Source organism: Myxine glutinosa, chromosome 1 (genome assembly GCF_964187855.1).
Source record: "Myxine glutinosa chromosome 1, kmMyxGlut1.1, whole genome shotgun sequence".
In the NCBI taxonomy this organism is placed as follows: Eukaryota; Metazoa; Chordata; class Myxini; order Myxiniformes; family Myxinidae; genus Myxine; species Myxine glutinosa.
This window is the reverse complement of record NC_136261.1, coordinates 125,314,290-125,341,362: the sequence shown is the minus strand read 5'-3', so window position 1 is coordinate 125,341,362 and position 27,073 is coordinate 125,314,290. Positions and strand designations below refer to the sequence as shown.

The 27,073-nt window shown below is 43.2% G+C and overlaps 2 protein-coding genes across 2 annotated transcripts in view; one reads left to right on the top strand and one right to left on the bottom strand.

The window, feature by feature from the left end:
- The window catches only part of LOC137428074 (protein mono-ADP-ribosyltransferase PARP12), a 1,016,466-nt gene that overhangs the window by 259,795 nt on the left and 729,598 nt on the right, over nucleotides 1-27,073 (bottom strand). The window lies entirely within an intron of this gene.
- LOC137427941 (beta-1,4-N-acetylgalactosaminyltransferase 3) overlaps nucleotides 1,596-27,073 on the top strand; it is a 236,156-nt gene continuing 210,678 nt past the window's right edge. Inside the window, exons 1-6 of the mRNA XM_078770980.1 lie at nucleotides 1,596-1,619; nucleotides 2,394-2,489; nucleotides 17,478-17,568; nucleotides 22,571-22,671; nucleotides 23,250-23,317; nucleotides 23,458-23,536. Coding sequence (XP_078627106.1) covers nucleotides 1,596-1,619; nucleotides 2,394-2,489; nucleotides 17,478-17,568; nucleotides 22,571-22,671; nucleotides 23,250-23,317; nucleotides 23,458-23,536 — 459 coding nt within the window. The remainder of the gene's footprint in view (nucleotides 1,620-2,393; nucleotides 2,490-17,477; nucleotides 17,569-22,570; nucleotides 22,672-23,249; nucleotides 23,318-23,457; nucleotides 23,537-27,073) is intronic.

Here is a 27,073-nt window from a genome sequence, read left to right as displayed (position 1 = left end):
AGCTCAGGTGCCTCCCATTTCTCTTTATCATCTTTGAGATGTTTCTACACATGGATTGGAGTCCACCTGTGGTAAATTAAATTGATTGGACATGATTTGGAAAGGCACACACCTGTCTATATAAGGTCTCACAGCTGGCAATGCATATCAGAGCAAAAACCAAGCCAGAGTTTGGAACAACCAGGACTCTTCCTAGAGCTGGCCGTCCGGCCAAACTGAGAAATCGGGGGAGAAGGGCCTTGGTAAGAGAGGTGACCAAGAACCCGATGGTCACTCTGGCTGAGCTCCAGAGATCCTGTGTGGAGATGGGAGAAACTTCCAGAAGGATAACCATCACTGCAACACTCCACCGATCTGGGCTTTATGGCAGAGTGGCCAGATGGAAGCCTCTCCTCAGTGAAAGACACAGGAAAGCCCGCTTGGAGTTTGCAGAAAAGTACCTAAAGGACTCTCAGACTGTGAGAAACAAGATTCTGTGGGCTTTTCACTTGGTGGATTGCACCAAAAGGGTAAATAATGCACCATTTCTTCCAGAAAATTGTTGAAATTAAAAAATATTTTGGTATCCACAATTGTATTTCTTTGGTTTCCAGTGGAACAAAACAAAAAATGCTGAAAAGATTACAAAATCTTAGCTTATTCCACACAGAAATCCTCATATTATTGGCACCTTTTCGAAGTTGTTAGAAATAATTATATTTCAAGCAGGTGATTTTCCTTTACTTTGGAATTTAACTCACTTGTGGTGAGTTTCAGGTGCCTGCAATATAAAAATCACTCATTCAACCAGATTGAATAGAGAAAAGGAGTCATTCTGCTGTTTTGTGTCACTGTGTGTGTTATTGTGTAAGTTCTGCATTTCATCAATGAGCATGAAAAAAAAAGAAAATGTAGAATTGTATGAGGAGGTCAGACACAAGATTGTAGCCAAGCATGGACAATCTCAAGGCTACAAGTCCATCTCCAGAGACCTTTATGTTCCCATGTCCACCGTATGCAATGTTATCAGGAAGTTTAATGACCATGGCACTGTAGCCAACCTCCCTGGACGTGGCCGCCAGGGGAAACTTGATGAAAGATTGAAGCAAAGGATTGTTCAAATGGTGGGGAAAGCACCTCGATCAACTGCCAAACAGATTCAAGCTGACCTTCAGACACAAGGTACAACAGTTTCAACTCGCACCATCCATCGCCAACTCAATGAAAGGGGGTTCTATGGTAGGAGACCCAGAAGGACCCCACTGCTGAGAGAGAGAGACATAAGAATGCCCGACTGGAGTTTGCCAAAACACACCTCAACAAGCCAAAATCCTTTTGGGAGAATGTCCTGTGGACAGATGAGACCAAATTAGAACTTTTTGGTAAAGCACATCATCTCTATGTTTACAGAAAATAAAATGGAGCCTTCAAAGAAAAGAAACTTTCCCTCCAATCAAACATGGAGGAGGTTCAGTGATGTTTTGGTGTTACTGTGCTGCTTCTGGCACTGGGTACCTTGAATGTGTGCATGGCATCATGAAATCAAGAGATTACCAAGGCATTTTGGAGCGCAATGTTCAACCTAGTGTCGGAAAGCTGGGTCTCCATCGAAGGTCATGGGTACATGCAGGTACATGCAGGTACATAGCAGGACAATAACCCAAAATACACTTCAAAATGCACACAGGAATGCTTCAAGACAAACTGCTGGGTGTTCTGAAGTGGCCAGCAATGAGTCCAGATCTAAATCCCATCGAACACCTGTGGGGAGATCTGAAAACAGCAGTTGGGAGAAAAATCTGGGAGAATTGGAGCAGTTTGCACAAGAAGAGTGGGCCAAACTGCCAGGAGAGAGGTGTAGGAAGTTCATTCATGGCTGTAGGAAGTTCTTGATTGCAGTTATTTTGTCCTAAGGCTGTGTGTGCTACCAAATATTAAGTCTCGGGTGTCAATCATTTTGTCAATGCCATTTATTTTTATTTTCTGATTTAAAAGGATATATTAAGTTCTGCATCAAAAACAAAGGCTCTGTAATATTATCAGTGAAATAAAGAATTGTGGAGACCAAATACTTTTTTCAATTTCAACTTATTTTTGGAGAACACTTTGAGTTATTTGAAAAAAGTGCAATGGTGCCAATATTTTTGGCCATGACTGTATAGCAGAGATAAATTTGACATGAAAATTTTATTTTTGGTAAATGCAGTGTATTTGTATGTGTAAGCTCAGCGTGGACCATAAAAGTGTACAATTCCCAAAATAGCCAAACATTATGCAAAATGTGGAAATTAAAAAAAGTAACTATAAGTTTTATTGACATAATCCTTGGTTTATTTTAGTTGAGAAAAGTGTGCATATTGTTTAACTGCAGCGAGAACCTTGTCCTAAATGATGTGCCTTCTGTGTGTGGACAGTTGGAAGGAAAAATAAACCTTCATGTTTTTGAGGATTGGTGTGGAGCGACAGTGCAGCACCTCCGCCAGAATTTGCAATTCCCTCAATATCCACATGTAAGCTGTCTGCAAGTATTGCAAGCATTATCTGTGAGCTACCAATGCAATGTTTGTTTACTCCATCAGCTACGGATGTTTGCTGGGCGCTGTGTCAATTCTTTCACTTTAATGAAGAAGCTACAGGTAGTGGACAAAAAATGGAAACACCAAAGTAAACTCACTTAAGAGGACGTTAGGCCACCACATGCGTCCAGTTACGGCCTGTTTGCGCCATGGCATAGAGTCCACAAGCGTTTGGAATTCTGCAGAAGGGATGCGGTACCATTCTTCCACGAGAAATTCTATCAACTCACACCTGTTTGATGGAGGTAGAAAACGCTGTCTCGGGCGTCGTTCCAGAATATCCCATAAATGCTCAATTGGGTTCTGATCTGGTAACTGAGAAGACCATGACATTATGGATAACATCATTGTCATGCTCATCATCCATTGGGCGAACACACATCCTCTATGGGTGGGGGCATTAGGGGTTTTCCTCTTGCAGTCATGCTAGCCATAATTATAGGCAACCAGGCCTGTGCAGCATTTTTATACATGACCTTAAGCATGCTGGGATGTTATTTGCTTCATTCACACCTGGGCCACACCTGTGTGGAAGCCGTTGCTTGGTGTTACTCATTACCCTGCGCTCGCGAAGTGAAAAGCAGGGTTAGGCATTCGCCTGGGTACATGCATACGTGTGGTGTTTCTGCATTTTTTAAAATTCATTTTCTCAACAACCATTGGTCTGATTGACATGAAATTGTACCACAGGAGCACCTCAGCATGTATAATATTTAAATCATAATTATGATGCCATAGGTCACGTGGTGTGGATGCCATCTTGGAAAAACGTTACACCTCTAAATCTCTGAAATTGCTCAATGGAAAAAAATTGAAACATGGCTCATTGTCAAGTACTCCCTATGGGAAATAAGATATATTAATAATGATGTCATCCGTGCCTTCATTATGACGTCATAATTCGACAAGTATAACGCTTGATCCTATCAGTATGAATTTTTTCTCTCTCTGCAACTGTTAGTCCGATGGACAAAATATTTTCATCATAGGAGCGCCTCCTCCTGTATAATAATTAATAATTATGACGTCATGTGTCACGTGGTACAGGCACCATCTTGGAAAAACCGAAAAACGTTGCACCTCTATATCTCCGAAACTGCTCCATAGAAAAATTGAAATGTGGCTCATTGTAAAGAACTACACATGGGAAATAAGTGTTGTTAACGATGACGTCATTGGTGCTTTAATTATGACGTCATAATTTGACAGGGATAACGCTTGGTCTGATCAGTTTGAAATTTATTGAGCATGGTCTACTCAACAATTTTATAAGAGAATATAAATGTATGATGTCATCGCTCATGTGGTCTGGCAGCTATATTGTATCAAAGAAAAAAACCTTTAAAAAAACAGAAGAGTTGTCTCGCACCAAGTTGACTGTGCAGGGTACGTATTCTATGAATACCATCTAATTTATCAAGGTGTTTCCTTTTTTTGTCCACTACCTGTACATCTAATTGATGATCTGTTTAACTTCTGCTGAAAAGAAAAACTGCCTTTAGCAACTTTCCATAATCTTTTTTTTTTAATCACAGAATTTTTTTCTTTATTCTCCACCTTTCTAAGTGGTCATTTACATATTATGTTCACTACATTTGCAGACTTTTAATACTCTACTCCACATCTCACTTTATTGTGTGAGCCTGAGTGACCACCTCCACCCCTTCCCCAAACCCTCTCCCCTTTAGTCCTTAGCATTGCTCTTTGACCTATTTTCAATTTGCAGTCCCAATGAATTTATACACTATTACTCATGTATGATGTATAAACATAAAGGAAGTTTAAAATCAAATTAAAAAACTGCAAATTAATAAATTTGATATTTAATGATTTTTTTGATTTTGCCTTTACAAATGGGGAAAAATGTATCAATAAATAATCATTAAATATAGCTCATTAAACATTACAGTAATTTATTTATGGACTTCCATATCCAAGGTCCGTCCCTTAGTGAGACTATCACTTGCTTTTCACATTCATGCAATCATACACCTGAAATAGAAAGACATTCCTACTAACAAGGAAATTACTGGGTACCTATTTACTGCTTAATCGTGCATTTAAAAAAGGATGTCCAATGAAAAAGTTTTAAATGATTACATTTGGTTAATAATAATAATAATAATAATAATAATTTTTGGTGCATCAATTTAGTTTCCTCTTAACAATTGTTTTTTTTCTGTTGACACATTTCCTTTTACTTTATTTTGAGTTCAGATGACTTTTTTTCACTGCCAGCATGGCAATAAACAGCCCTTTAATATGTTCCAAGGTAGTTTTATTTTTTGACCCTAAGAGTTACGTCATTGATTTAATTAATATCCATGCAAATATGCCAGAAGTTTTGATTAATTGATTTTGGCCTTCTTAACACCTTATTCCATTATTATATTATATGGTATGGTTATAGGCTGGTTAACGTTGTAAGAGTGTTGTGTTTTTCTTTTTTTTTTAAGGGAGTGATTATTTGCGCACAGAACAGACAAGGAGATATTGTTTTATATGGTATCTGAGTTCTTTGAATATGGTATCACCTTTTGACATTGAAGGACCATTAGAGACTGCCTGGCAGGGTACTGAAGGTGCTAAAGCAGAAGATCACCTCGTGGACCTAACCATCAGAGAGCTGAACAGATACCAGGTGTTAGTTGTCACTCAACAAGAGACCAAGTGGTTTGGAAATGCTGTCTACCAGGTAGGAGAGCATAGCACTGACAGCTAGCAGGCCTATACCAGATGCTTTGCAACAAAGACAGAAAAGAGAGACTGTTGCCATAGTGCTCACTGCCCTAACCATAGCAATTTGGAAATCAGGAGGCCAACAATGGAAGGCCTGGAGTTAAAGCATGATTAGTGCGACACTTGGTGATAAGAGGAGCTCCAATCACCTCCATGTCATATCCTACTTTTCACCAACTCAAGCAGGGAATCGAGGAATCAGATCTTTGATGACCTCCAGCAGGCTTTGGGCGTGATACCAGTAATTGAGCCATATGTTATATTAGGTAACTTTGATGCAATTTTTGGATCCAGAACTGATAAAGATGACCAATGGAAACGTGTTTGTGGACCTCATGGGTGGGGAGCACCTAATGATGCAGACAAAGAGCGGCTCTCATTCCTCTCTTTTAATGAAGCGACTGTTTGCAACACCTGGTTTGAGAAAAAAGACCTCCGCAAACAAACCTTGCAACATCTCAAATCCAAACAGTGGCACTGCATTGACTATGCTATTATTAGGCAAAAATACTTCAAAGTGTGCCTCGATGTTGCTCTGAACTGTGAAATGATGAGCTGAGTACATCACTCATCACCAACTACCTAGTATTAAAGGAAGAATGACAGGAGAGAAGCTCCATCAAAGACCCCATAGTGGCAGCTTGGGAAGGTTTAACATATCGACACTGAATGGCAGTAGAGCAGGTGATAATAGGCACCTGACCACCAGAGCACTCTTTCAAAATTAAGCATGCACAGGAGTCAGAGCAACATGGATGATGAAGAATGACAGACACTGTAGAAGAGAAGTGGTCTTCGCTAAGAGCAAAGTTGACCACAGCTCCCTCTCCAACACCTCTCTCCACTCCCCCCCCCCCCCCCCGCACCCCCAATCTGCCAGCTCAACAGCAGAGATGGATAAGTCATTTTGAGAAGATTCTCAACATACAAAGCCATTTTGGTCCTACAGAATTGGAGAGGGTAAGAGAGCGCGCACCCATGGCTACTGACGACTAGAGTCAACAAAGGAACAGTCAGAAAAGGCTGTTAGAAAGATAAAAAGGGGAAGGCTTGGGCAGTTCTGGCATCCTCCCTGAGTTGGTGACAGCAGTATGCTGTGATGATGATTTATTTGACCGACTGCTTGATGTAATGCACTTAGTGAAGAAGGAGAGAAATGTTCCTAAGGAGTGGGCAGATGCTGTCGTAACATCCATTCCCAAGAAAGGTGATCTCCATAAATGTGACCACTGGTGAGGTATTGTTATACCTCTTCGGAATGTTGTAGGGAAAGTTGTGGCAAGAATACTACAGGATAGGCTACATCAACCTGCCATATGGTAAGGAAATCATGTTAAAGAGTAGATCCAAAGTATTGTTCCTGTTCATAGACCTTAAGGAAGCCTACTGTACGACTCTGTCCCTCCTGCTACAATGTGGACAGCACTTAGCAACCTGGCATACAAATAATCAAAGTCAGGCAATAATTCCATCAAGGCACAAATGCTCAGATTCGTTTAAATATCAGCCTTCTGTAAGAGATTAATGTGGATAACTGGCTGAGGTAGGGGTTCTGCATGATGCTTGTGCTGTTTAACCTGCATGTTTGCCTTGTAGCAATGTTCCAGGCAGGACACGTTAACAACATAGAGGGAGTGGGAGTCAACCCGAAGTACAAATATGATATGAAACTGTTCAGAAGGTACACATGCAATGCTGATCATGCACAGCTGTATGACTGCCAACTTTCTGATGATGCTGCACTACTTGCCACAACATGGTCGGGTGCTGAGAGAGCCATGCACGAGTGCCAAGCAATGAATGGAGCCTTTGGTCTGTCTGTTAGCATCGTACAAACTTAGGAACTTTTCATCAGTGGCTCCTCTCCCAGTCACCATAAGCTATGTTTGTCAATGGCAGTGAAATTGAGTTTGTAAGTTAGCTTCCATATCTCGAATCAGTGATTGCCTCATGAGGAAGGATGGCCTCAAAGATCATAAACCAGACTGCACAGGCCTTTAGAGATTTTGGAGCTCCACACAAGATAGTCTTCATGGATAGGATTTGAGTGTTAAGATAAAACATAAGATAGGTCAGGCATGTATGGTGTCAGTGCTTCTCTATGGATCAGAGTGTTGGATTTCCTTCAGACAACAACTGAAAAATTATACTCCTTCCACAACATATGCATACAGATGACACAAGTTAATTCTTCATGTTTAACATCATCAATATCTCACAAGGTAACCAAATGCCATCTGGAGTGGTTAGGTCATTTCACATGCATGCCCAATCACCACTTACCAAAGATGTGTCTGTTTGGCTGTTTGTGTCAGCCTCAACCCACAAAGTGGACCAAGGAAAAGATGGAGAGACATAAATCAGGGTGATGAGGTTGTTGGAGGATCAGGGCGTGTTATGAAGTGTATCACGCTAATGCCAGTCCAGTAAAGGCAAAATGTTTAATCACCATTCAATGCTCAAGCTACAAGCCAGCCGCCATCACGCCGGATCTCTCACTCGCCCTACCCCTTCCTGGAAGCCCAACCTTGCTCCCGATCAGGGACGTCTGCCCGATTACCGTAAAGCACAATATGCTCCATTCTGTTGCCATACAGCACAATATGTTACAGTTAGAAACAGGGACCAGTGTGTTAGAATGTGAAGAGGATTGGGGTGTTGGAGGACAATTGGTATAAAGAAGCAACCAATATGTTACATTCCTTCCTTCTTAAGCTTACACAAACATATCTAACATACTTCCAATTGCACTCATAACAGAAAATGCCCCTGTGAGCTACACTAACGATTTGCGAAGAAACATGGAGAGGATAAAATCCATCCCCAACATCCCAAATCTTCAAACACTGATAATGATCAGCAATTCATGTCAACCATCCATTAAACACCAAGTGATTTTCCCTCTCCCTTTATGAAACCACAAAAACACAAACAATACCAATGATCCCCTTGTCGAACCATTGCAGTTTGCCTTTGACACCAAAAATACCCCCAAAATCATGCACAACAATAAAAGCAAATCTTTGAGGAAAGTTCATTAAAGATCACAAATCCAATCGATTAGGGGATCTTCTGGAGAGAGAAGAGCGACGGAGCACTCCCTCTTCTGATGATGCCACAGGAGGTGATAGTTCACTTTCCTCCGCAGCAGGAATTCCCTGGAAAGCATCCTTGCGAGGACTTTCTTTAGTGTCGCCCTCCGGAATTATATCTGCAGCTCTATCCAGGGTGGTCATCCAGACGGACGGTTCCAATGGACCCAGTATGTCACTGGTTAAATCAGACGGTGCCAGTCTCACATGATCCACATGTCTCCTGACATTCCGGCCATCCAAGAGTTTCACGATAAGAGACAAATCAAATTTCACCAGAATGGACCCCCCAATCAGCGAATACCCCAACTGAAATAGAGCACATAGTCGTGGCCAAAAATATTGGCACCCTTGCACTTTTTTCAAATAATGCACCATTTCTTCCAGAAAATTGTTGAAATTAAAAAATATTTTGGTATCCACATATCTATTTCTTTGGTATCCACATATCTATTTCTTTGGTTTGCATTGGAACAAAACAAAAAAGCTGACAAAATTACAAAATCTTAGCTTATTCCACACAGAAATCCTAAAATGGCCTGGACAATTGATTGGCACCTTTCAGAAGTTAGAAATAATTAGAGTTCAAGATTGTGTTTCTCCTTTACTTTGGAATTGAACTCACGTGCGGTGAGTTGTATGTGCCTGCAATATAAAAATCACTCATTGAACCAGTTTGAATGGAAAAACGGAGACATTCTGCTGTTTTGTGTCACTGTGTGTACCTCAATGAGCATGGAGAAAAGAAAGAAAACCAGAGAATTGTCTGAGGAGGTCAGACACAAGATTGTAGCCAAGCATGGACAATCTCAAGGCTACAAATCGATCTCCAAAGACCTTGATGTTCCTGTGTCCACCATACACAATGTTATCAGGAAGTTTAAGGCCCATGGCACTGTAGCCAGCCTCCCTGGACGTGTCCGCAAGAGAAAACTTGCTCAAAGATTGCAGCGAAGGATTGTTCGAATGGTGGAGAAAGCACCTCGATCAACTGCCAAACATATTCAAGCTGACCTTCAGACACAAGGTACGACAGTTTCAAATCGCATCATCCATCGCCAACTCAATGAAAGGGTGTTCTATGATAGGAGACCCAGGACTGAGAGAGCGACATAAGAAAGCCTGACTGGAGTTTGCTAAAACACATCAGAACAAGTCAAAATCCTTTTGGGAGAATGTGCTGTGGACAGATGAGACCAAATTAGAGCTTTTTGGTAAAGCACATCATCTCTATGTTTACAGAAATCAAAATGAAGCCTTCAAAGAAAAGAACACCTTCCCTACAGCCAGACATGGAGGAGTAATGTTTTGGTGTTGCTGTGTTGCCTCTGGCACTGGGTGCCTTGAATGTGTGCATGGCATCATGAAGTCAGGAGCGTACCAAGGCATTTTGGAGTGCAATGTTCAACCCAGTGTCAGAAAGCTGGGTCTCTGTCGAAGGTCATCGGTCTTGCAGCAGGACAATGACCCCAAACACACTTCAAAAAGCACCGAGGATTGGTTCAAGACAAAATGCTGGACTGTTCTGAAGTGGCCATCAATGAATCCAGATCTAAATTCATTTGAACACTTGTGGGGAAATCTGAAAACAGCAGTTGAAGCAGAGAAGGCACCCTTCAAATTTTCGAGAACTGGAGCAGTTTGCACAAGATGTGCTACCAAATATTAGGTCTCGGGAGGCAATAATTTTGCCAATGCCATTTCTTTTTATTTTCTGATTTCAAAGGATATATTAAGTTCTGAATCAAAAACAAAGATTCTGTAATATTAACAGTGAAATAAATAATTGTGGAGACCAAATACTTTTGTCAATTTGAACTTATTTTTAGAGAAAATTGTGAGTTATTTGAAAAATGTGCAAGGGTGCCAATATTTTTGGCCGCGACTGTACATACGATCTCCCACATTTAAAAAAAACCTCTCCTTGGAGTGTCTGTCATCCCAGGACTTCTGCTTCACTTGGACCTTGCTGACCTTTGCATACTCTTCTGGCTGTAACAGGTCCAGTTGGGTCCTCAACTTCCTTCCCATCAAAAGCTCCGAGGGTGACCTCCCAGTGGTCGAGTGGGGTGTTACACTGTATTTCAAAAGGAATCGGGCCACTCTCGACTAGATGCTATGTGCTACCCTGATAAGCTTTGACATACCCCCCTTGAATTCTTGCACAGAACATTCAGCCAAACCATTGGACCCGGGATGGTATGGTGCTGAGGTGAGATGGATGACTCCATTGGCATCCACAAACCTTTGAAAATCACTACTAGTGAATGAAGGACCATTATCTGACACAAGAGTCGAGGGTAGCAAATTTGGGTAGCAAATGGGTAGCAAATAAGGTCCGTAGTTTGCTGATGGTTGCCTCGTATGAGATTGTTGTCATGGGGTGCACGTCCATCCACTTAGAATAGGCATCAGAAATGACCAGGAACATTTTGATCAAAAATGGCCTAGCAAAGTCAATGGGTATTTGCTTCCAAGGTTTCTGGGGCCATTCCCAAGGATGCATTTGTGATGGCGCTGGCAACTTTGCATTCGCCTGACACTAGGGGCAGTTGCGAACTGTACCCTCGATAACTACAGGGTGCAACCCCTTTGCATCGATCCTGTAGCCTAGATACTCCACCTCCTTTGTCTGAAAAACACATTTTTCCTTGCGCACACTCATCCCTGCCTCTGACAGCCTCCGAAACACTGCCTCAAGATTTTTCTCATGGTCAGCCTATGTCTCCCCTGAAATTAAAATGTCATCAAAAGAGACACAAATGTGAGGAATGCCCTGTGAAAGAGTGTCCATACTGCGCTGAAAGATGGAAGGTGATGAGGAGATCCCTAGCGGGAGGTGGGTATATCTGAAAAGACTGCGGTGAGTATTTATGGTTGTGCAATCCTTTGATGCCTCCTCCAAAGGTAATTGCAAGTAAGCACTGCTGAGATCAAGTTTTGTGAAAGTCTGTCCTCCATTTAAGGTGGCATACAAATCCTCAATCTGTTGAATCGGATAACTGTCTTGTCTTGCCGCTTGATTTACAGTAAGCTTATAATCACCACATATACGGACTTGGCCATCACCTTTTAGGACAGGCAATATTGGAGCTGCCCAGTCTGAGAACTCTACTGGTTCTAAAATTCCTTCTCTCTGAAGGTGCTCCAGCTCACAGTCTACCTTCCCCTTCATGGCATAGGGCACCGGCCACGGTTTTTAAAATTTAGGCTGAGATAAAGGATCCATATGAATTTTCGCAGTCATGTTCTTCACTCTGCCTCATCCGCTCTAAAAAAACCTCTGGGTATTGATCCACCGTGGGCTTGTGGGATGCTGATATCCCAATGTGACAAATCTCGGCCTAATTCAGCTTGAACACTCTCAGCCAGTCCCGCCCCACGAGACTTGGACAAATACCATCCACAATCATGAGAGGGAGGGTGGATCTCTGGCCACCATAGTGGACATCCACATCAATAGATCCAACCACTTTGATCAGCTCCACGGTGTAAGTGCGTAGAATAGCCCCCGATTTGCGCACCACTGGAGCTTAAGACCAAAGTCTTTGAAAGACTTGGCACTCATCACTGAAATGGAGGCTCCGGTATGAATTTGCATTTTAAAAATCTTCCCATCTATGACAAAATCTGCTTCCAGGGGGTGAATTCCCCTATTCCCAGAACTGACATTACACATGCAATAAACGTCGTCTGAAACCTCCCCATCCTCAACTTCAGAATCATGTTGCACCACATTTGTTGCAAGTTGCCCTTCATGTTTCCCAATTGGCTTCCGGGACCTCTTCTTTCTACAAGGCTTGGCAATATGCCCCACACGGTGACAGTAATTGCACTCAGCATCTTTAAACTGCCATTCATCGGGCGAATGAAATATACTGGAACATCGGGAACATGGGGTGAAATTTCCCTTTGAACTTTGGCCCCTGCTCTTATGTTGGGTGACCCCGTTACCCCGGTTGCCAGTGCTGGTCGAACTCCTGAACTGCTTGTACTGGTGGTTGTAGGCCTGAAATTTATGTACTTTCCCTTCCCACCTTTGGGGAAAAACAGAGGCATTCATTGCCTGACTATCTGTTGCATTTTAAGCAGCAACCTCCATGCCTTGAGCTAAGTCCATTGCTTTTCTGAAATCTAAATCCCTTTCTGACAGCAACCTACGTTGAATGTGATCATCCTGGACTCCGCACACCAGTTTATCCCTGAGCATATCCTCCAGTGTCGCCCCAAACTCACAGAACTCCTATACGAGCGTCATGTCAGCAGCAAAAGCTGTGATTAATTGTCCTGGTTTCCGAAACATCGAATTGAATTGGAAACTTTGTGCAATCGGAGATGGTTTGGGATGAAAGATAAATCGGCAAGTACATGAAATTTCTGTGAATTATTTTGGCGTTAATTATGATGCACTTCGGCAAGATTAATTAATTCAATGTGGATGCTGATGACTGGGCCCAATACATGGAGCGGCTAGGCCAGTACTTCATCAATAATGATATTGAAGATGCCGGCAAACGAAGGGCTGTTTTACTCAGTGTTTGTGGATCTCAAATGTATGGCCTCATGCATATTATTGTGTCGCCTGCCAAACCGTCTGCCAAAACCTTCGAAGAACTCTGTGAGCTAATTGAAGACCACCTTCGTCCCATTCTCGTCGCCAAATGAACTGTATCACGTGAAGGCCAGTCCAGTAAAGGCAAAATGTTTAATCACCGTTCAATGCTCAAGCTAAAAGCCCATCGCCATCACGCCTGATCTCTCACTCATCCCGCCCCTTCCCGGAAGCCCAACCTTGCTCCCGACCAGGGACGTCTGCCCGATTACCGTAAAGCACAATATCCTCCATTCCGTTGCCGTACAGCACAATATGTTACAGTTAGAAACAGGGACCAGTGTGTTAGAATGTGAAGAGGATTGGGGTGTTGGAGGACAATTGGTATAAAGAAGCAAGCACATCTAGGGCAAGATGGTGCAACACTTACAGTACTGCAATAGAGGAAGAACAGGAAAGACACCATAAACTAGACCAGCAGAGTGCATATTACCACCAGGTTGAACAGTTTATGTTTTGTATTGCACTGTTACGTCGGATCTGGATCCGGACCGAACCAAAATCTAACCAGCTTGTTCTTGTCACTTACCCAACTCATCCACCTCGTTTCGTCAAAATCCATTCACAACGTTACGAAATATCATGCTATATATCGTTTTTGGCCTGATCACTCAATGGTGATGGATCACTTATAAAATAAAATAAAAATTCTCGTATCCGGATCCATATTCGGATCTTCACCAAAATCTAATGGATTCATTCCTGTCACACACCCAACTTGTCCACCGAGTTTCCTTCGAATCCGTCCATAACTTTTTTGAGATTTCGTGCTACATATTGTTTTTGACCCGATCTCTCAATGGTGAAGAATCATTTAAAAACTTCTCAGATACAGATCCGGATCTTCACCAATATCTATTAATTTCATCCTTGTCACATGCCCAACATCTCCACTAAATTTCGGATGAACCGTCCACAACCTTTTGAGATATTGTTCAAAAACGGAGAAACAGCAGACAGACATGGGTGAAAACACTACCTCCACCCACTTTCGGTGGCGGAGGTAATAATAAAACATTTCCCACCAAATTGTTTTATAAACGAGATGCTTTTCCATTCCACATTCTACACATGCCTTTCTTGGACAGCAGCATATTCCTAAAAAGCTCTTCTATGGTACAATTGCAGGTGAAATAATCGGAACAGTGAGAGAAACAGCAGACATATGCCAACACAGGAAGCTCCAATGAGCAGGTTAAAAAGGGGGTTTTAAGGTCACAAACAAAATAACACCAAACATAATTAGGTAAATACATAAAACGGTAAGAACATTTTAAATGAAGTATTCAAATAAATACAATTTAAAACATTTTCAGTTGTTGCTCAGAGATACAGTTGAGCACTGGGAAATGACAGTGTCTGTACTTTAACAACATGAGCTTTATTACCGTAGGAGGTAAGCAAAATGGATGTGCTGGGTAATGTATGTGTCATGTGCAAGGTAAGGTGTGTATGACTTAGTGAATGAATGAATTGAATATACAGATTTGGCATTTAATATGGAATATTTTTTTTGTGGGGGTGAACTTACTTTTCAAGATGTCTTAGAACCAAAAGTTCATTGGAATTATGTTGAAATTATTCTAGATATTGTTAATGTGACCTTTAAAAGAAACAAAAACCACATTTGACATTTTGAAGCAAATAAATTGATCCTTGGAAGTGATGTGAACTGATATCGAACTCAATTCACGGACAGTACTGTGTTAAACTTCTGTACGTTTTCCAGAAGTATCACTTTATTTTGCACATTAGCCAAAAAAAATTTCAACAAAAACAAAAGCTAAATTATGACTGGGATTACGGACAGTAAAATTACAGTTCAGTACTTCGTGTAACCCCCATGAGCATTCAGGAGAGCACGTACACGTCGAGGCATGCTGTTCACGAGATTTGCCAAGGTTTGGACAAGAATCGCTTGCCGTGCAGTGACAATAGCCTGCTGCAATTCATGCACAGAGGCAGGCTGCTGCTCCAAGTTGTCGATTTGATGCGTTAATTCTGCCCACAAGTTCTCTATCGGATTCATATCCGGGGACATGGCAGGCCACTCCATATGCTCTACACCACGGTCAGCAAGAAAGTGTTGGATCATGCCAGCACGATGAGGCCGTGCATTGTCATCTTGGAAGACAAAGTTTCCTCGAAAGGCTGCACGAGCAAATGGAAGCAATGTTTCTCCCAGAATGACCCTGTACTTGAACTGGTTCAGGTTTCCATTCAGAACAACCAGGTCAGTTTTGCCCCCTGCATGAAAAGCAGCCCAATCGGTCACCCCACCACCTCCAGCTTGGACTCTTGGCACTATACAATCTTCGTTGTGGGCTTCATGCACTTGTCTGCGCACTCGGACGTGGCCATCTTGACGATAGACCAGAAATCTAGACTCGTCACTGAAGGTCACGTGATTCCAGTGTCCTGGCTGCCATTGATGGTGCTCTCTGGCCCACTGCAATCGGCGCTGGCTGTGTTGTCTGGTCAGGCGTGGCTTTCTCAGGGGACGCCTGGCACGATAGCCTGCTTGAACCAGTCGTTGGTTGACTAGCCTCTGGATACAGGCACATTTGTCAGTTGCTGCCACTCAGCCCTAAGCCGATTAGCTGACTTGGTACGGCCATTGCAGACTAACCGGTGCAGCTGGCGATCATCTCTCCTTGTGGTTCTGCGTGAACATCCTGGCCTCGGTATTGGAGTAGGGACACCCCTCTGAGCATTTCGTTTCAGGATCTTTGACACCTGACCTTGAGTGATGCCATACTGCCGAGCAATAGCACACTGTTTCATGCCAGAATTTCGTAAAGCCACCACTCCATGACAAACCGCATTGTCAAGTTGACGGACCATCTCCAGAGGAAGCGCCAATAACTTTTGTAGACGTGCAGCAGTTGTTTTCCACTAATACAGAACGCAACAACGCTTATATACCCGATTGTGAAGCCAATCGTCAAATGTACCTGTCCTTACATTTTGTCACGCCACCTGTGATATAATCCTGTTATTGACTTCTTGCTGCGAAAGACAATCAGTGACATGGTTCTTTCAACAAAGACATCACCGAAGGGTAAAAGAAACTCACCAGATTGATATACTGAGTGCAGAAAGTAAACCCAAGTCAAGGAAAAAAAAATTCCATATTAAATTCCAAGTCTGTATAATAATACAACTTTAAAACCTCTAAAAATAAAGAAGAAAGTTTGAATAATGAAATGACATGGTTGTGTTGACTGACTGTTTGGACAAAGCTGAGGTTCTGAATCTTCTGATGTGTAGACCCACGGTGTGGTTGAAGACCCACCGTTCGGAGAACTTCTGGGGAGTCAAAACTTGTGTAAGGAACAGAACCCAGCTGATGATCTGGGCAGTCAGAAAAATCTATCAATTGCTTACAGGTCAAGAATGTTCTTACTTTAGGGAAACATCTAATTTCGAGGTTTGAAATTAAGATCGAGTCAAGTATTGGGTCTTGTAGAATTCTCTCTTGGGCATCAAATACAATATCCTTTAAATATTAATATAATGCCTTTGGAACAGCCGTTCCGAAAGGAATGGCTGTTCCCTTCTCAAAACTAGCAATGGTTATTTCTTACACTAATGTGAGCCAAAATGTACCAGTTTCCACTTCCTGGTCTACTCTTTACTGTCCCCATGCCTCCATTCTGCTTTGACCATAATTGATTGATTTGATTGATCATTGATTTGACAATAGGGATGTTGAGAGAAGTTTTCTGGTTGCAATAATTATAATCCCAAAATGCATCTTCTTTGGGAGAATTGTTTTACCATACTACTACAAACTACATCATCCATCAAAATCCATCTATATCCATCAAAATCCATGGCAATATTCTGTTTCCAAGCAAATCGGTTCACCCATGACAAGTAATGAACTTTGCATTAACTGAGAATCAACCCTGGATATGTTGCCACTCTGTTGCAGGAACTATTATTGTGTAATCAATGCCAATTCAAGCCAGGTTTGATGAAGCACTTTCAAAGAGACCAAGAGAAAATGATGAACAAAACATATTATCGATTTTTTTACAGGAAAATATTTAATTCCACTTCATTTAGTTGATCATTTAGTTGATTTCAGTTGATCTACTTATTTTTAATTTCATTTCATTTAATGAATCATGACTCGTTCAAACTTTTAGAAAACAAAAGACCTTTGGACTATATAATGTACGATGTGATCTTTAAGCATTCACCAGCGAATGCTAGCAGATGAGGCACCCGCTTAAAGTCCCTTCGAGGGTTGGTGTACTCATTATTGTAAACCACTGCCGAGGAGGCACCGGAGTGACAGTTTATTGGTGGGTTGGGAATTGAACCCAGAATCGACATTGTAAAATCAGCTACCTCTGACCGATGAGCAATTGCATTGACACAAACAACATTTTGCTTTCAATCACCTTTTCAAATGTCACAAATGTGTGTGGATTTTTGTCGCATCCTGTTTTCATGCCATGCTGTCCGCAGAGTCGTTTGGCACTCGACAAGCTGGAGATTGCACCGAACTGGATAAACTATGGTCTGCGGCTCTTTGGTTTCCTGCATCCTCCTGTAGATGGTTTGTTCAGTTATATTTACCTCCTCATCATTCACATCTTCATATTTGCCTCTCATTCATGCTTCTCCATATATGAACCATCTTTCGAGGCCATTTTCCCCAACAGAGCAGGGGTTGGGCTTTATCGGGCACCGTGGTCCCCTTTTTGAAGCAATATTTTATGGCCGGATGCCCTTCCTGCCGCCAGCCCTGTTGGTCGCCTCTTGTGACACACAGGGAATTACCAGTGAGCTGGTACTCAATTTGCCGACCTCAGAAGAATGACAGGCTGAGTAAACCCTCCTGGTGTTAATTCAGTGATCGACCAGGATTTGAACCAAGGATCCGAGGATCCCAAGCCGGTTACATACACGTCAGGTGGGTCGACGACAACCGTTGACTACCTGCTGGTGCGTAGGCGAGATAGGGGGCACCTCCGGGACACAAAGGTGATCCCGGGGGAGGAGGCTGTTTCACAGCACCACTTGGTTGTCTGCGACATAAGGGTGAAAGGTGCGGGGAGAGCTCGGTGGGTGAAGTACCAACCGAGAATGAAGGTGTGGAGGTTGAAAGAGGTGACAGTGAGGGAGGCATTAAAAGAGAGGCTGAGTATGGTGGAGGATAATGTGGTTGAGCTTGAAAGTGGTTGGATGTCAATGAAAGATAGTCTGTTGGGAGCCGTTGGTGAGGTATGTGGATGGACAAAAGGACCACCGAGGCACTCGGAAACATGGTGGTGGGATGATGAAGTTGGAAAGAAGATTGACGAGAAGAGGAAGAAGTTCAGGGAGTGGCAGAAGGCGAAGGGTATGGGGGCAGAAAAGGCAGAGCATGAATGTTATAAGGCAGCCAAGAAGGCTACAAAGAAAGAGGTAGCAAAGGCACAGGAGGCACGTCGGGAAATGTTCGGAGAAAGCTTGGATTCGGAAGAGGGTCAGAAAGCGGTACTCAGGATTGCAAAGCAGATAGCGAAAGAGAGGTGTGATGTGTTGGGGGTGAGTTGCTTGAAGGATGAAGTGGGACAAATCGTTGTGGACCCAGATGGAATTAAAGGAAGATGGAAGAGATATATGGAAATACTGTTGAATGCAGAGAATGAATGGGATGGCAACATAGAGAGTAACCCAGTTTTAGGACCGGCAGAGAAGATAACCGAGAAGGAAGTTGAGGAAGCGATAAAAGCAATGAAGAGTAGAAAAGCGGGAGGGCCGACGGGAGTTGTGGGAGATATGTTGAAGGCAGCGGGAAATTGGGGTGTGAAGGGAATGACAGAGATCTGCAATCTGGTGATGAAAGAAGGCCGCATTCCAGTGGATTGGGAACTGAGTACCCTCGTCCCTCTATACAAGGGGAAAGGTGACCCTCTGGACTGTGGCTCGTATCGAGCGATAAAGTTATTTGAGCATGGAATGAAGGTATTGGAAAGGGTGTTGGAGAGGAGGATAAGGAAAAAAGTGAAGATTGACGAAATGTAGATTGGATTTATGCCAGGAAGAGGAACGACAGACGCACTTTTTATTGTGAGGCAGTTGCAGGAGAAGTATATGGAGAAGAGGAAGAAGTTGTTTCTTGGGTTTTTTGATCTGGAGAAAGCATTCGAAAGGGTTCCACGTGAAGTAGTGACATGGGCATTGAGGAAGTTAGGAGTGGAGGAATGGTTGATCAGAGTAGTGATGGCAATGTACAAAAGAGCGCGCACAGCTGTAAGGACGAAGGACGGGACAATGGTGAGTTTGAGGTGAAGGTGGGAGTGCATCAGGGTATCAGGGTCGGTACTAAGTCCACTACTATTTGTAGCTGTGATGGAGGTGCTGGCTCAGAACGTAAAGGAGGGTTTACCATTGGAGTTGTTGTGTGCAGATGATCTGGTGTTGATTGCAGAAACTATGGATGGACTGAAGGAAAAGATGAACAAGTGTAAGGAATGTATGGAGACAAAAGGTCTGAAGGTGAATATCGGAAAAACGAAGGTGATGGCAAGTGGTAAAGCATGTGGTGAGGTGGAAAGAACTGGGAAGTGGCCGTGTGCTGTGTGCAGGAAGGGTGTCGGAGTGAATTCCATTCAATGTACAATGTGCGCTGAGTGGGTTCATCAAAGATGTAGTGGTTTGAGAGGGTCATTAACCAGTGTGGCAGCTACATTCAAGTGTAAGGTGTGCACAGAGGGAGCTGCAGATGGAGGAAATGTTGAGTTGGATCTTGGAGATGGCGTGAAGCTGGAAGGTGTGAAAACATTTTGTTACCTTGGAGACATGCTGAATGGAGAAGGCGGATCAGACTCGGCAACGGTTGCTCGAGTGAGATGTGCATGGAAGAAGTTTCGGGAACTGAGTGGCGTGCTGACGAGGAGGGGAGTGTTATTGAAGCTGAAGGGAAAGGGGTATGCTGCATGTGTGAGAAGTGTTATGATTTATGGGAGTGAGACATGGGTAATGAACGTAGAGCAGCAACGAAGGCTGGAAAGGGTGGAAATGCGAATGGTTCGGTGGATGTGTGGAGTATCGTTGAGAGAGAGGAAGACAAATGATGAATTGCGAAAGATGATGGGAATAGAGCCTGTGATGGATGCTCTGAAGAGAAACAGGTTGAGATGGTTTGGTCATGTGTTGAGGAAGGATGAAAGTGACTGGTTGAAAAGAGTGATGGAAATGAATGTAGAAGGAAGTAGAGGATGTGGAAGACCGAGAAAGACTTGGCTAAAGGTAGTAGAAGAAGAAATGCGGGCAAGGGGGTCAACAAGGGGAGATGCAGAAAATAGGGCAAAATGGAGAACATTGTCATGGGGACCGCAAGTCTAACCCCCACTCTTGCAGGGAAAATGGCCTTTAAAATGCCTGTTGTTGTTGTTGTTGTATACAATATCGAGGCTCGTGTAAGAGCTAATATTAATGACAAAAAAAACACAAACAAAAAAACAACAAAAAAAAACAAACCAAACTGACACATAAAAGGAAATAAAGGGAGCAGGAGACAAGATGGGGAGAGAGGGGGAAGGACACAAGTACAACATTTGAGAGCAGGGACATCGGGAGATCTGTGGGAGGGAAAGGGCTTGGGGGGGAGGAGGCGTGGGAAGGGGGTGTGGGAGGTGAGAGAGGTAAAAAAAAACACATGGACACAGTTAGGACTTCCAGGAAAGAAGTCGGTATTTCAGAAAAGTGGATCTGGGGTGAATTAACGGGGGTAGAAAAGATCAATTACATGCACATGAATGTTTTCAATGGAACATGTGAAGGATTAATTACACATGCATGTTTTCAGCACATGTGAAGGATTACTTGCATATAATGCATGTTTTCAGCACATGTGAAGGATTACATACACATTCATGTTTTCAATGGAACATGTGAAGGATTAATTACACATGCACGTTTTCAGCACATGTGAAAGATTGCATAGACATTCATGTTTTCAATGGAACATGTGAAGGATTAATTACACATACATGTTTTCAGTTTGAAGGATTAAATACACATTCATGTTTTCAATGGAACATGTGAAGAATTAATTACACATGCATGTTTTCAGCACATGTGAAGGATTACATACAAAACAAAGATGGCTGTCTGTTCATCCGTTTGTGCTTACGCTGATTGGCTGGTGTGAGGCTAAGTGCAATTTGATTGGCTCCTGGCAAGATTGAATAATGTGTCGTATAGGCTTATTATAAGCGGATATTCAAAATCTGATTCCATATTTCACGATCTGAACTCATGGCCTAAATAATTATGTCGATCATGGCCTCATGGCCTCGAGTAAAATCAGAACCAAATTAGGAAAAAGAGATTTTTAAAATTAAATAATGAAATAATAAGCTCCACGAGATTGAAGTAAAATGGCTCCAAAATTCCTTTTTTCACTCTTTTAAAGGTAATTATTGGATGTCTGATTTTATTTTACACCGTCCAGGGAAATCTTTCTGGATTCACGTTCTTATTTTATTGTACATTTTTAATGTATGTGCATTCAAAATAGAATGGCAGTTTGATTATTAACAGTGCACGTTAAGGTACGACCTTCGAGGTAGGCTACGCACACTCTCCACCAAGCTGTCTCGCCTGGGTTCGAATCCCAACACAGCTATAAGCTATCATCCCGGTGTTTCACAGGCTGGGTGAATCATCAATGTGTACTCTGTCCCTGCGATGGACGTTAAACAGGGCATCGTGTCTTCTGACATGAGTTGGTGGAGATAAAGATCCCCACGGTGTCTGGTGTCCTTCACGAAGAGTAGGCGAGCTATCGCCGGAAGCTGCTTTGGCTGCACAGACGCTCTGTAACCAGTATGGAACATCAGATATCAAATACGAGTAACAAGTGAATAGTGAAAGCAAAAAAAAACTGAAAAGGGAATTTGAAGCCGTTTAAAAAGGATGGAGCACGGACATGTAGAGGGTGGAGTGGAGTGAGGGAGGGAGCGTGATGTAGAGGGGAGTGGGACATGGAGCGTGATGTGAGGGAAGGGAGGAGGGTGTGGGGGAGGAAGCAGGATGTCAGAGGAGAGAAAGGGAAGTGGGGGAGAGAGAGAGAGAGAGAGTGGGGGAGGGAGAGGAGTGGAGGAGACATGGGGGGGGGGGGAGTGGGGGAGTGGTGGAGAGAGGGGAGTGGGGAAAGGACAGGGGTGTGGGTGGAGAGAGAGGAGGTGGATACTTTTTCAAGCTTTTCCCGTCACTTGGGACAGATACTCTTCCGAGTGCCACAATAATATTAGAATAGTAGTATTAGTAGTAATAGTAGTGGTAGTATATCCTTAGGAGGGGGAACAGGAGCAGGAGGAGGAGGAGTCGAAAAATAAGTTTTCATCAGTCCAAATCATTGACCAGTGACCACACCACACAAAACACCTTGAAATGCCTGGAATGTATTGGACATCTGTTTAAACTCAAAAAAAAATTCCAGGAGAATACCTTTATATAAGACTTGCACAATTATCATCCAATTCTAACTTGACTATAGCTGTAGCAAAACATGACGACGAGAAATTATTTATTATTATCTTATTGAAATTGACTTTGTGCTACAGGTAAGTATGAGTTTGCCATCTCCTCCGATGACAACTCGGAGCTGTGGCTGAGCCAAGATGAGGATTCTGACAACATACATCTCATCGCCTTTGTTGGCAAGGTGCGGATCTAACGCATGCTTATACACACATTGCAGAACCAATAGATACCTATGACCCATTTTCAATTTGTAAATCCATTATGACTGATTTCTCCTGAACACCTGGTTTATTCCATGGCAGGTTTTACCTTGATTTGGAATGTTGTATGTTTCACGTCTGCCTTTCTTGCTTTTCCCCTCTTCTTTGAGATCGAGGCTCGCACATTGCATCCAGCCACCCCAGAGTGGAGTAACTCGCCTAGAAAGGATAGTTAAACATCATCGCCCTCCATCTTAGCTTTTGTCTGCAAATGAATGTAAAAACAGATCATGGCCACTCATGTAGACAGAGCAACCTTATCATCTTATTCCGAAAATGCAGCACTAAATCCTCTCGGTGAATTTGCTCTGTCATGCAGTTTGTAATAAATTCAGATTCACAGCTCCATTCTGTGAAAGAAATCCATCTTAACAAATGAAATGTCCTGTGCTGTTACACCAAAGGAGATATTTCTGTCAAGATTTATTACTTTGACTCTCATTAAGCAAGCATTTACCTGGGGTCCTCTAACTGTGACAGGTGGGTGACCGTTTTTCAGACAGGCAACGAGTGGACTGCACCTGGTGAATACACAAGGTTCAAAACGCAGGTATCCCTGCCCATCTGGTGAGTCATTATGCTCCAAAAGTACTGAATGAGGTGAACGTTTTATAACCTGTGCATTTCTACAATGTCTACCTTTTCTATGAATGGTGGCCTGTTAAACATTTAATCAGAGCGATTACATTTTTATTGCACCCTGGCAGGCTCTCTTCAACTCAGCAATATTACATGGAGGTTCTGCATAAGCAAGATGATCTTGGCACAGACCATGTCGAAGTTGCGGTAAATTTGTCTTGCTTTCATTTTTGTTTTAGGTTGAAGACTCCAGTCACAGACTATATAGTCCTCATCGAGGCTAGACCTTAAATAAAGGAGCTGCATTGATAGAAAAGTGAAGAAAGGGAGAATAGTCTAAGAGTTTTTGAGGAAGTAAAAAATCTGCTTTTTGAAAAGGGGAAGGTCGTAATTGTTTGGAAATACATGGGAAGGTAAGGAGTTCCATAGTTTGGCAGAGGTGGGGAAGAAACAAACATCATAATGGGCCACCCTTGAGTTGCCAATGGCCACACAATAATCATGCGATATCGTGGATTGTCGAGTCTCACTAAGAGTGGACTCGCTAATGGCGGAGGTACACAAGCAGCAAGTTCTTGGGAGCAGAAACCTCAGAAATATCTGTAGAAAAGAGAAAGAGAGCCAACTTTGTGGCGTAATTCGAGTGGCACGAGTTTTGAGGTCAGATTGGGAGAGTTGATAAGTCCGATTACTTTGGATTCAATTCTGTCCAGTAAGTATGTGGAGCTAGAACCTCCCCAGATGTGGGAGCAGCACTCTATACAAGGATGAATCAGTCCTTTATATAGTTGAATGTTGAGAGGTGAACAATCTTCAACATCTGAACAGGACTCCGAGTTTCTTCGAGGCACACTTAGCTATTTGTGTAATCTGTGGATTCCAGGATAAATTTTATGTTCGGGTAATACCTAGTAGCCCTTTGCCATTTCAAACTCTACCCGAGTTCTTCTACAGCTGAAGACGTTCACAAGTAGTACAAGTATGGTTTCTGTCTGGGTGGCATATCTGCAGTAGTGGGTTCAGGGTGGTGGTGAAGACCCAAATTCTCTCTATGTAAATGTGTATCGTATAGCGCCACCCGGTGGTAGCCAGTATTACAAATCATCTATATATATAAAACACAGTTTGTGTGTGCGTGTGTGTGTGCATGTAATGTTACCGATAGACTCCTAAACGGAGAGGCTCACGTACTTGATATTTGGCACAGACATGGCCATTGAGCCTGGGACGAACATGGCTGACCTAAAAATGTATTTCATAATATGCTTTTACCATATTTTTTATCTCAGCGCGAAATATTATGACCGGAATCTGACCGGTCGCAGAGCAGCGTACTGATTCGCTCAGAGCGATCACGTGATGTTCCCTGCCGCCATCAACTCAGTTACGTGTTCGCACGTATTTCAGAGCGAAAAGCAATTGCCTTTTTTCACATTTAAGCGACGAACATTGCCATTCACACCACACAGGTTTTTTTCCCTTTCATCTTTAGATTCATATTTTTTGCCATAACGTAGCGCATTATGGCTCTCTCGAGCTCGAGTTAGCCAATCACCTGGGAGCATGAGGCCACGTTGGCCACGCCCACGACAGGACGCAGAGTTGCAATCGATCGCTCACAGCGATCACGTGATGTTCCTTGCCGCGCGACTATCTTCTATATATATCACTCAGATCCCTCACAATCGACCACCACCACCTCCTCCTGCAATACTAAATATCACTCAGATCCCTCACAATCGACCACCACCCCCTCCTACAATACTAAATATCACCCAGATCCCTCACAATCGACCACCACCCCCTCCTACAATACTAAATATCACCCAGATCCCTTGGAATCGACCACCACCCCCTCCTACAATACTAAATATCACCCAGATCCCTTGGAATCGACCACCACCCCCTCCTACAATACTAAATATCACCCAGATCCCTTGGAATCGACCACCACCTCCTCCTACAATACTATATATCACTCAGATCCCTTGGAATCGACCACCACCTCCTCCTACAATACTATATATCACTCAGATCCCTTGGAATCGACCACCACCTCCTCCTACAATACTATATATCACTCAGATCCCTCACAATCGACCACCACCCCCTCCTACAATACTAAATATCACCCAGATCCCTTGGAATCGACCACCACCCCCTCCTACAATACTAAATATCACCCAGATCCCTTGGAATCGACCACCACCCCCTCCTACAATACTAAATATCACCCAGATCCATTGGAATCGACCACCACCTCCTCCTGCAATACTAAATATCACCCAGATCCCTTGGAATCGACCACCACCTCCTCCTACAATACTATATATCACTCAGATCCCTTGGAATCGACCACCACCTCCTCCTACAATACTATATATCACTCAGATCCCTTGGAATCGACCACCACCTCCTCCTGCAATACTAAATATCACCCAGATCCCTTGGAATCGACCACCACCCCCTCCTACAACACTAAATATCACCCAGATCCCTTGGAATCGACCACCACCTCCTCCTACAATACTATATATCACTCAGATCCCTTGGAATCGACCACCACCTCCTCCTGCAATACTAAATATCACCCAGATCCCTTGGAATCGACCACCACCCCCTCCTACAATACTATATATCACTCAGATCCCTTGGAATCGACCACCTCCTCCTCCTACAATACTATATATCACTCAGATCTCTTGGAATCGACCACCACCTCCTCCTGCAATACTAAATATCACCCAGATCCCTTGGAATCGACCACCACCTCCTCCTACAATACTAAATATCACCCAGATCCCTTGGAATCGACCACCACCTCCTCCTACAATACTATATATCACTCAGATCCCTTGGAATCGACCACCACCACCTCCTGCAATACTAAATATCACCCAGATCCCTTGGAATCGACCACCACCCCCTCCTACAACACTAAATATCACCCAGATCCCTTGGAATCGACCACCACCTCCTCCTACAATACTATATATCACTCAGATCCCTTGGAATCGACCACCACCTCCTCCTGCAATACTAAATATCACCCAGATCCCTTGGAATCGACCACCACCCCCTCCTACAATACTATATATCACTCAGATCCCTTGGAATCGACCACCTCCTCCTCCTACAATACTATATATCACTCAGATCCCTTGGAATCGACCACCACCTCCTCCTGCAATACTAAATATCACCCAGAACCCTTGGAATCGACCACCACCCCCTCCTACAATACTAAATATCACCCAGATCCCTTGGAATCGACCACCACCTCCTCCTACAATACTATATATCACTCAGATCCCTTGGAATCGACCACCACCTCCTCCTACAATACTATATATCACTCAGATCCCTTGGAATCGACCACCACCTCCTCCTGCAATACTAAATATCACCCAGATCCCTTGGAATCGACCACCACCCCCTCCTACAATACTAAATATCACCCAGATCCCTTGGAATCGACCACCACCCCCTCCTACAATACTAAATATCACCCAGATCCCTTGGAATCGACCACCACCTCCTCCTACAATACTATATATCACTCAGATCCCTTGGAATCGACCACCACCTCCTCCTGCAATACTAAATATCACCCAGATCCCTTGGAATCGACCACCACCCCCTCCTACAATACTATATATCACTCAGATCCCTTGGAATCGACCACCACCTCCTCCTACAATACTAAATATCACCCAGATCCCTTGGAATCGACCACCACCCCCT